Below are 11560 nucleotides of genomic sequence, written 5' to 3'. Positions count from 1 at the left end.
TCCAGCCCCTCTCCATCCCCTCTCCATCCCCTCTCCAGCCCCTCTCCAGCCCCTCTCCATCCCCTCTCCATCCCCGTTCCGGCCCCTCTCCAGCCCCTCTCCAGCCCCTCTCCTGCCCCTCTCCAGCCGCTCCCCGGCCGCGCGTGGCTTGGGACCCGCGTTGGCGGCGCCCTCTGGCGGCGGCGCGGGGCAGGACGGGCCGGGCCGGGCAGCGCTTGGGGCGCGTCCGGCCCTCCCAGCTCCTCACAGCCTGCGGGGCGCCGGGAATGCCACGCACGGACGGGCATGGCTGAAGATCAGGCTTGGGCATGTGACTTTTCACGTTAGGATTTGGCCATCGGCATAGTTCTCCGCTGAAACTGTTTTTGCGAAATGGCAGAGGCGTTACTAGCCTGTCTGCTAGGGGAGATCTATGGGAGACTTGGCTCAAAAAAAAGTATCTTAGATATACATATGCATACACACCAGTGAATGGAAGAAACAAAATCAGATACTAATAGTTCTTGTTCCAGTGTATATTCCATTCATCTACAGGATGTTTTTCTAGGAAGAATGCTGGCCCTTGCTCTCTCTCCTTCTTCCTGTCTCCCCAAATCATCTGTATTACTGAACAGGGAGTCTACTACTTAATATGAGGTCCTTTTTCTGTTAAGCATTGATTGACAGATGAACAGAATATTACTGCATATATTTCTAAATTCCATGAATAAACACTGCTGAACCTATTGGTTCACCTAAGACTCCCATCCTGATGTTTTTGCTATCAGAAAACTCTCCAGTGAGCCGTCCTCATGGCTTAGGACCATGGTCCATGCCTCCAGAAAACTCAAATCCCTCAACAGGAAAAACATATTCCTTCACTTGCTTTCCAACAGAGAGGTAACACAGGATACATTTAACTCAGAAACTGAAATTTGGTAGGGGCCAGCATTATATATTCAAGAAAAATTCTAATAATATTGAGTAAATATAAGGAACAATCATCTAGGACTATAACAACAACCTCTGGCAACACAAAATCCTGAACCTTCATAATTCAGAAGTTGCCAGCTGACTATTGTTTCTACAAGCCCCAATAGACTAACCCCTCACAAAGTTCTCCAAGCATTTCCATATTTTCTGGTTTTCCCATCATCCTGTGGCAATAAGTTCCATGACGTCTCCTTTTTTTTTTATCTTACTGCCTGATAGGCGAAAAAAAACAACCAAAAAAACCAACCAAACCCAAAACAGTCAACTCCTCATATAATGAAAAACAGGGAGTAACTTTTCTATTTCACCTAGACACTCAAAATAGTCTTAATAGCTACCACAACCACTTACTCATAAGCCAGCTGTTTTCCAGAAGGAAAACAGGGTCTTCCTTCTATTTAGTGCCTCCCCACATCTGAGTCTTTCCGTGTCTTTACTGGTCTGATTCCCTGCTATTTGCCTTTTTCAATCCTACTCTAATCTTTCTGAAGTTATACACTGATGTAGCAAGATTTTCCATTTTGTTCTTTCTCAACTTCATGATGAGAGCTCTCATGGAGACAGAACACTGACTGGAGCAAACCACCAGGTCCTTTTTTTGGAGGCAACACTAGCTGAAAGTCCAACATTGTATTTGATAGACTTAGCATTGTTTTCCACTCTCCAGCATTCTTTCGCATCTATTGGCACAGTCATTTAAACATTTAGCAGTCACTCTCTCCACTGTGAGACTTGTACGTGATTCCCAGCTATTCACTTTAGGCAGCCAAATCTGTATTAGCAGAAATGTTATTACTTGACTATTTACTGTTTCCCCTGATCAGAAAACACTGTCTGTAAGACATAAGCAGCATCCATCGGCAACCTTCTTCATTCTGGAGCCTAGCCATTCATTCTTATTTTTTCTTCTGTCTTTTAATGAACACATCGTTTATGAGAAGAATGTCTGTAACACTTCCAGGTGAAGACTCTTGTTAACAGCATTTTGAAAAGTCAAGTATGTTGTATGAACCAGCATTTTCACTGTCTCCTTCAAAGAACTTTCTAATAGATTTGTGAGACATTTCTTCCCCTTGTAAAATGGAAATAAACTTCTTCATCCCTTCTTTATTGTATCATTCATTCCCATTTACACACTAATCTATTCTTTGCTAGAATTTCTGCCAAAGAACTTCCCTCTGCTTCAAGGACTTCTTAAATAATTGAAGTCATATGTGCCAAATTTCATTCCTCTCCAGTTAGTAACTCAGCAATGTCTTACTTGTGCTACTTTAAAGTCTTAACTGAATACCATATGGTTGCAATATTTATAATTTCTCTTATTAATGTCTTTTATTGAAGCTGTGGTCCGCCAGTAAAGCAAATCCATCACTAAGGATACTAGCTAGCACCAGACCAAGAACTTACAGCCACATAAATGCCAATCCAAATGCGTTCAGAGAATTTTGTCTAGTTGGCTTTGAACTCTATATTATATGACATATCATTTATCTTTTATTATACTGCATAAAGTCAGCATAAAGTCCAGGTTATGTATGCTTACTAAACCAACAGAAATGCATTCTCCTCCCCACATTTGAACCAGATGAAACTTGTACTGATGGATGATCTGCTGGTTTGCATTGATGATGATGGAACATCAGCCTCACACTTCATTTAGAGGTTAATTTCCTGATAAGATATGCTTTAAAAGCTCAAACCTCTATTTTACACGGGTTCAAAAGTGATTACATCAATTCATGGGAGGAGGAATGAACGCTCACAGCAGATCACTGGAATCTGCTACCACATAGCATTCAAGTGTCTCAGCATGCCAGCCCTAGTTTATTCTTCTTCAGGCATGTGCTAATGTTGATGGTTGAATTCAGACACAAAGCAAGAGAGAAATAGTTTGATCTACCACCACCAATCCAATGTGGTCTTTAAGTTTTACTTGTCCCAAAAAAAATCATTTTTACTCCAACAGAATATTCCAGTTTCACTGTTCTAAAACTTATTTATACCTCATGTCCCAGTTATATCTCATTGTCTCCACATCAGAATATATAAGAACTTCCTGTGAACATCAGACCATGTTCTGTTTTACCTTAGGATTCTCTCCATGAAGCAAGCTTAGTGGAAAAAAAGAGATCAAAGAGACTAGAGATGAGCATAAGGAGTTAATTTGGAAAGGCCAGGACAGGAAAGGAAGTGAGTAGCACTGTGTGCTACTCAAAATCCCCTGCTTTCTAGTCCTCCATGCCTTGGAGAGCCATGGGAACACACAGTTATTATGAGATCAAATTCTTCTGGATTCTTAATTTTTTTTTTTTTAATCTACACACAGAATTAAGACAATGTCCCCATGAATACAGTTAAGCAAAACACTTGAAAGTGAAAACAAAGACTGCAAGGTTATTGATTAGTAACATACTATCTCCGGATGTTTCTGATGGGCAAAGTATCTCAGTTTGGGATGGGATTTTTTTTGTTGTTGCGGGGTTTTATTTAAGAAACCTGTGGTATTTCAAATTTGTCTTTGAAAACCTTTTATCCTTTTCTCTTTACACAGAAAATACTATACTACAATAGAATTCCAAGTAGTCACGTCTTCCGAATATACACACAGTCATACTGCTGTTGGAATGAACTGCACTTACCAGAATAGAACACATATTTGGAAGTCCTAGAAGTGCCTCCCTGTATAATACCAAACCCCAAATATTTGAAAGATTAGAAATCCAGACCTAATCCTGAGTCACTATATTGCTGTCCCTGCATTAACACTGTAGTAGGGAAAAATACCACATCCCATACATACACATCTGCATATTACATGTGCATGTTACATGCATCTCAAAAGAGTTCATTCCAACATTATAAGAAAAGGCAAAAAGGCTTTACACTGTTTCATCTATATTTCCTGGAATTTCAGGTATCTCAAATATGATGATGAAAATATTTGTAGCATAGCACACTATGCTTTCTTGCTGTTCCTTGGCACAGTGATAATTGGCCAAGTTGCCAAAAGAATGAAATAAATAAACCAGTAATAGGATTCAAGTGTACATTTATACACATTTATTCTGAGTTTGGGGTACAGGGAGAGAAAAAGAGAGAAATCTACATAAGGAAAATCATTTAGCAAACAGAACCTGCAAAAAGCCTGCACCATTCAAATGGCTGATGAGGTCACTACAGTCTAGGGGAGAGAAGAAAATACTGATAAATCAGTGATTTACTTTAAGTTTTCTCCATGACCTTACGAATAGGTTTTGCTTTGCGCTTTGGTGGGATTAAGAAAAAAGAAATGACAAGCAGTACCAGAGAAACTGATTCATTTTAATATGGTACCCTTGCTTTTCATGAGTTAGCAAAGCAGTATCAGGGAATCCTTCACTACCACTGACATGATGCATCAATAACATTTACTATGACATTAATAAAATGCACCTACCTTCATAGTAAAACAACTTTTTAAAAAGTCCTGATCCCAGTTAATTGTTGTTACTCTCTCTCAAAAATGCCACTGGAACTTTATTACTATATAGCAAAACTGCTTCAAATTAGAGCAGAATTTATGCATTAAGACAGAAAAAGTTGTAACTGCAATTACATCCCAAGATCAGGAATGTACTTGCCACATACATAGTTTTAAAGAAACGCAGAGTATACAATCGACAGACTTAACAACTGCAGTGACTCGTTTCCAGCCTTGCTGAGCCTGATTATCACCAGTTGAAGATGTATTTTAAGTTTTCATACTGAGAGAATTTAGTGCATCTTCCTTAACAGGTTGAACAAAGGTTCTGATAAGAAACCAGTTGATTGCAACATGGAATGTACACAACAAAATAAATTATCAAAAACGGACACATTCCTTAGACCTCACAGAAACACATGGGGGAGCATGCCAACAGTATGCTCTGTAGTTTTTGAGTCAGAATTATGGAGCCGAATAAAATATAAACTTACTTTTTTTCTGATCCATTTTTTGTGACACAGACGGATGGGTAGGACTTAATACTGGCAGAGTGGTCATCCTCTCTGTGTTGTTAAAAGAAGCATCTGTAGACCACAAAGTCACCTCCTCTGCAGTGGCAAACAACCGGGTGTTGTCATCAGAGCCCTCTGTCAAAGCAGCATCATAGACAGGCTGATGATTGAGCACTGTGGTTTGAGTTGGGGGAGCAAAGGAATGTTCCTGGGAAGACTCTCTAAATATATTTGAGTTCTTGTTCATTTGGTCAATGTGGGATAAAGACGTGGTGGTCCAGGAAGAGGGCTGTGTGCTGAGATCCACTGTGGGAGCAGTCTTGGAACTATTTTCAACCATGTTTCGCGAAAGATCATCAGACGTTTCAAAGTCACCATTAAATGTGAGGCCCTCGCTTCCATTTGAATAAAAGCATGTTTTTTCTAACACTCCTGCAAGAAAGGTGAAAAAACCACCAAAATTACCATCACCTGGAAGAATAATTGTTACCAGCTTGTTTTGGAAAGTTTATAATAAATATAATGACACAGATTTTAAAAATATTTTTATTTCAAAATCCGAATTAAAGACAACTAAATTTAAGAATTTTATGTAGCAACAAAATAACAGTAGCACATAAAACATGGTTGCTGTGGGATAAATAGAGAAACAAATGCTTCCATGAGCTTAAAATGTTTTGATCGTATTTATAGTATGTCACTGAATATTTACATGTTCAAAACTACAGAGTGCAATTTCAAGGAGCTCCAACACGATTCATTCTATCATTGTGTTAACAAGACGGACAATGCTATTTTTTTCTCCTTTTTAATTGCATCTTCTCTTGTTTTCGTAGTACCACCATCATCAGAAATCTAATTCTGAAGCTTTAAGGGAATCAATACATTTTCAATGTATTTCATATTCACTAATTTGTAAAATGGAAAGATGTACTGTTTCTCTATATAGGATTATATAATTTAACAACCACTGCTAAATATAGGCCCATGAGTTCTTTGTCATTCTTCTCTGATACTGGATTTTAAATATACACTTGTTATCTAAAATTTCAGTCACTTGCCGGCTTTACATTTTGACCATTTATTACATTATGGACAAAACCAGATTTTGCTTAGTTGCATGTGTTGAACAGTTGCGCGTAAATAATTCACAAATCAAAACAGCTGCATAACAGTAAGTAGATGTATCCCAAAAGGATCAGGAATTTAAATTACGTAGTAAGAGAATTGATCTTTAACCTATTAATCCAAATAATAAAGAAGACATCTTAAACATATGTAGAACATATAACTTAATTATCTATAATAAAAACTACAAATACTATCTCAAAATTTTTAACCAAGTATATTAGAGTCATATTTAATGCTAGAAGAGAAACACCACTCTGTATTACAATATAAAAAATTTTTGGTAAAAAGGAAAAGCAATTTTTGCCACTGGCTGGTCATGTAAAAGAGCTTAACAATCATAATAAACACAGTTCATCTAGACTTGATTATAAAAAAAAATTTAAAGGAATCCTCAAACATGAAGTCTCCCAAATGTTTCTAAGTACCTTGGCAACAATTGATAATAACTTTTCTTCATGTTCATTTGATCCTTCATTAGCTGCTTGGTACAGATGAACCCCACATGACAGGGGGGTTGGAATTAGATGATCTTTCTATGATTCTATGACTCCTAAGTCTACAGAACACCCACCACCATCTCTCCTAGACTTCAGTTTGGTTATTGCATTTACCAAAATGGCTGGTCGCACCATCACCTCTCAGTCAGGCTTTGTACACCCCCCACCACCCCAGGCTCTTTTCCTAGACAAACCTACCCCTCTGCCAACTCCAAGCACCACACAAGGCCCAAAGGATACCCTGAGCCCATTCCCATTACGGAATTCCTCTTCTCACTTCTTCATGCACTCTGCTGCTAGAATAAATCAGTTAACTGGTCTGAAATTCAAGGACTGGGCAGGCAGAAATGGTTTTTAATCACAGCTACAAGTAACTAAAAATGCCAGAAGAATCCAACTGAAGTGACTTTGGGTTGGAAAGTTTTACAGGTAGGTATAGAAGAGAATAGCTGAGAAGGAGCAATGTCAGCATTTTCTTTTTACCTGAGTAAACTTTAAGTATAATAAATACAAACAGGAAGAAAAACTTGTGAAATTTCTGAAATATAGTGAATTTCAATGAAAGAGTTACCATTTGAGATTTACCATATCTTCATTTATCCAGCCTGGATTACTTTGGCTCCAGTGTCACTAACTGTGAGTAAATCTTTATGTCTAACTTCTACTGGACAAACCCAGGGGAACTTTATATATATATAAATGTTAAGGTTTCTGGTTTTCCACCAGCAGATGTTCATATATCATTGGGGTTTGGAGGAATTTACTGTGTGTATTTTACAGAAGCAACTAAAAATCTCCCGCCTGCAAATTATTTAGGCAGCATTTCTTTTTGTTTGAATCCTCCAGTCAAACCAAACGGGAAGAATGAATCTGTTGCGTTTTCACAAATCGGGACTAGTATTAATATGATTTGCTAGAGTCTAAGGAAGAGGGAGTGGTTGTGCTCAGAAATTGTGGTCACTTAAACGTAGCTTTATCTGGATGCTGGATATTTGTGTTCAAGTAAAGCGCTGAATCTCTAGAATTCAGAAGCCTACATTGTTTCAAGTTTCAAACTTAACTAGTGGTTTTTTTAAGTTTTCAGAAAGTTAAAATAATCTTTTTTAACTCCTTTGGGAAAGTGCATAGTATTTTTCCATAATTCAAGAATAGCTTAAGGTATTTTTTCACATTCTCTCTCCTCCTCCCTAGACTCCTCTCTTCTCCTCCACTCAGCATAAAAATAGAAAAAGTCTGTAAAATATTGGTCCCTAAGAGCTACTAATACTGACTTAAAATTAAAGTTAAAATGATTAGCTATTTATATATCACTCAGCAGAATAGGAGGCAATAAGACAGGTAATTTCCAAGACAGGTAAACTCTTGAAAGATGTTTGAAAACCCCCTTTGGTTTAATACAATGGTCAAATAAATACTGTGAAGCAGAATATTGAAGCTACCCACTGGATTCTATCCTCACTCAGACTTATTTCATTCTTTTTCTGGAACAACAAATAATACCTCTGTCTATCACTGCCATAAGGTCATTGACTTCTTTCACTGACATCCCCAAATGCTTGTTTGCTTCTTCAACCCATCTTTCCAACAACAGCAGGTTTTGTTCTATTTTTACAGTTTCCTAGTGATAACAACTCCTCTTCTTAACAGGGGGACCACACAATGAACCCTTTCTACACAAAAGGACTTCCTAATTGTATCATCTCAGCTGACAATGAGTAGTATTAAAATTCTTTTTAACATTTTTTCCCTCCAAAATAACATCAGCCTGGCTCAGGCACATATGCCCTTGAGGGAGGCAGGCATAGGCCTCTAGCATTCCCCACTTGCTAGTTCTAGATGACAATGCTTTTTCCACTTAGTTTGCAAGAGTTTTGGGTCACCTTCCTGAGTCACTTCATTCTTCCCCCACATTTTCCTCCTATCCTCTCCTTTTGCCAACGCACCACAGCAAATTTAGGCACCTCATTCCAGGCTGCAGAGTCCACTCTCTGGGCTGGGCTCCCACATGCTTTGATTTTCATCCTTCCCCCCACCCTTCCCCTAAAAATACTATTGTATACCTTAAATCTTAAATTAAGCTTACTGGATATGTTTTTATAGCATCTATTTTTAAATTGCAAGATACCTAAGAAAACAGAGTCATGCTTTAAAACAATCAGTTCTTTTTTAATCTCTTCAGTGAAGAGAAATTAATTACTCTCTGTCAATGTTTGCCAACAGACATGCAACACATACAGAACATGCATTTTATTCATATATACAGGCACACTGTATCCAACTGTTCTTCAGACTTGAGTTCATACAGAGCTGTAGATAGTAAATCATGAGCCAGATAGTTAATTAGTTGAGAAATAGTAACCAATGTAACCATTTTTGGATTTGTGTCTCCAGCTACAGCTGGGCATGTCCACATGACAGAAACATACAGTATGCTGGCCTTCACTGTGCTTGGTATAAAACAGAGGTACTGGGACCAGACTCATTCAGCTCAAAGCAAAACTTTCCAGCAGTTTCATTGATCATTTTCCAGTTGCTGTTTATGTTGGGGAATGAATGTTTTTCTTAAATATGGACAGGTTTTTTAAAATGGACAGTTTACTTAGAAATGGACAGTTAAGATATCTAAGAAATAGTCACACTGTTCAGGCTAGTAAATTGAGATTCTGGCAGTGTAAGCTGTGGAAAATTTCTAGCAGTTCAGAGCAGGAAAGCTCAAAAAGACCAAGTGTGTTTAAAAGCTAATGAAACAGAGCAAACCAGCCAACCAAAGTATGGCTAATGGATGGGGCAGTTGCTAAGGAAATAAAGCACTGCTTCACAACTACAACTGGCCAGCACATATGAACTGAGATTTCTCCAGCAGGGTCTGTACCTATGACTCTGAACTCTGGAGAAATGGGCACATTACTGATACTATGAAGGTCCTATAGTACACCAAACAATTGCACATCAGCTAAGATGTAGTAATAGGCTTTCTTTTTATCTTTCTTTTTTTTCTGTCTGTCTTTCTGTCTTTCCCCTTTGTGGAACTGTAACTATAAAGCATTTTCCTTTCCCAGATAAATAACTGCAATGGGACACAATTATCCTATAATCAAAAAAAAATTTAATTTGGTATAATGCTTATTAGCATGTGAAGGACTTTCTAAAGTGGTTTAGAACACTCTCTCTCTCTGTAAGGAAAAGAACTTTTATTCCTTACAAAGTTTTCTTCTCCAGGTTGACAAGCATGCCATACTCCTAGTGAGAGACAGCAAAGTATGCAGAGCCAGAATGTAAGTACTTAGAGAAATCATAGCAAAACATCTCAGACTGATATTTTCTTCTATGCACCATAAAAGTCTCCTGTATCTTTAGTCAAAATAATGTGCATCTCTACTGACAGTTTGTCTTTTCTTTGTACACAGTTCTAACAAAATTACTTTTTCAAGGCTTTGGGTCTTGAATACTCAGATAGTAAATAATTTTTGGAAGATTGATTAATGTTGTATTCTGAAAACAGGGCCCCATGACATCTCAAGTAGGATATTCTCCATTACTGCAATATAACTGTATTGCTCTTCCTGTCTCCTTCCACCCACATCAAGTTTTCTGTTTCTTCAACATCAGAGCTTGCAGTGATGTGCAGGCAACAAAAGAGATGTAGGGAAAATGCATAGAAAAGTTCTCAGGTGGACACACATTTTTTCATGTGTATATCCCTTAATTAAAAAATATTACAGAAGGAAAAGAATAATTACCTAAAAATTTACCACAGGAAACAAAATATATTCTAGCAAAATATAAAAGGTCTAGTTCCCTAATGAGTTAATTGCCAAAGTCAAATAAAAAAAGTTCATAAGGTTCTAAACTATGTACTGGAGCTTTCTATTTGTTTTATGCACCAGTGAAAGATACTAGGATGACAACCACAGGATTTAACTCCTCTGTTTTGTGAAAAAAAGTAAAAACATAATTTCCTATATATTAAATAATTTCTATTAGTTGGTCAGTACCATCAACTTATTTCTTATACTTTAAGACTTCATACCAATATTAGAAGTCAGTTATTATTGACTGAAATGACGTACTATTCTGGATATAGTGTATTCTGATACTAAAACAGACTATATTATATTATACACACTTTTAAAATGTCCACAGCATTATTTCATCTAATTCTGGTCATCAAATATATTTGCTTCTAGGCTATGAATGCATAGAAATAAAAGCTGCTGAGAAGAATAGTAAATTATAATATGTTAATTCAAAAGCTGCTTCTGAAGGGACCTTTGCCAGTTTTAGACTTGGATTATAACACCAAGCCTTGTTCTTCACCCTACACTAACTGCATTGACTTAAGAGGAGATAGTCACGATTTTTGCTATGTAAGTAGGATCAGAACAGGCCCTGTTTCCCAGAGGATTTCATACATTTTAATGATAGGTCGATACATGCCTCGGGGGCAGACTGAGTAGAGCTGATGTTAAAACACCTGCTTTTTTATCTGCTTTCTCACCAAAGAATGAAAATCTAGGACAGAGGATATGAAATATACAGATGGAATGCTAGACGTAAGGAAAGCAAATTTAACAGCTTCATATTTCCTAATTGCAAGACTTACTTGATCTTAATCCATTTCAGACTGTTCTTAGTTCAGAGATACAACCCAAGACTTACTTGTCAGTCATAACATTCACTAGCTTTGGGGGGTTTTTGTACTTCCGTAACTTAAACTAAATGGAAAGAACAGGCCTACAATGTCTTGTTGCATATCCTTTACAGACTGAATCGAGAAAACAGATTTAAATTGTCATGATTTTGACAGTGCTTTTGAGACATGTTTAGTTTCTTCCTATGCTTGCTAACTGTTTGGCTGTTTGATGCATATTGGAGTGTTTCAAATAGGAAAATAGACTTATATCTGGATACTGGATACATTACCCCACTCATTTCAGATGTGCTTCTGAAGTACTTAAGGAAGGTCGACTAGAAAATATTCTCAC

The 11560-nt window shown here is 37.5% G+C and overlaps 1 protein-coding gene across 5 annotated transcripts in view; it reads right to left on the bottom strand.

Moving 5' to 3' along the window:
• CORIN (corin, serine peptidase) overlaps positions 1-11560 on the bottom strand; it is a 126186-nt gene that overhangs the window by 94152 nt on the left and 20474 nt on the right. For 4 of the 5 annotated variants that reach the window (XM_042053614.1, XM_042053613.1, XM_042053615.1 and 1 more), the window contains exon 3: positions 4927-5379. The exons of the other annotated variant lie outside the window; for it this stretch is intronic. In XM_042053614.1, the coding sequence (XP_041909548.1) occupies positions 4927-5379 (453 nt within the window). The remainder of the gene's footprint in view (positions 1-4926; positions 5380-11560) is intronic. 5 annotated transcript variants of the gene reach the window in all.

This window comes from Corvus kubaryi, unplaced genomic scaffold (genome assembly GCF_017639235.1).
Source record: "Corvus kubaryi isolate FWS band 111438036 unplaced genomic scaffold, C.kubaryi_AGA036_p1.0 split1-131, whole genome shotgun sequence".
Classification (NCBI taxonomy): Eukaryota; Metazoa; Chordata; class Aves; order Passeriformes; family Corvidae; genus Corvus; species Corvus kubaryi.
This window is presented reverse-complemented; position numbering and strand designations above follow the sequence as displayed.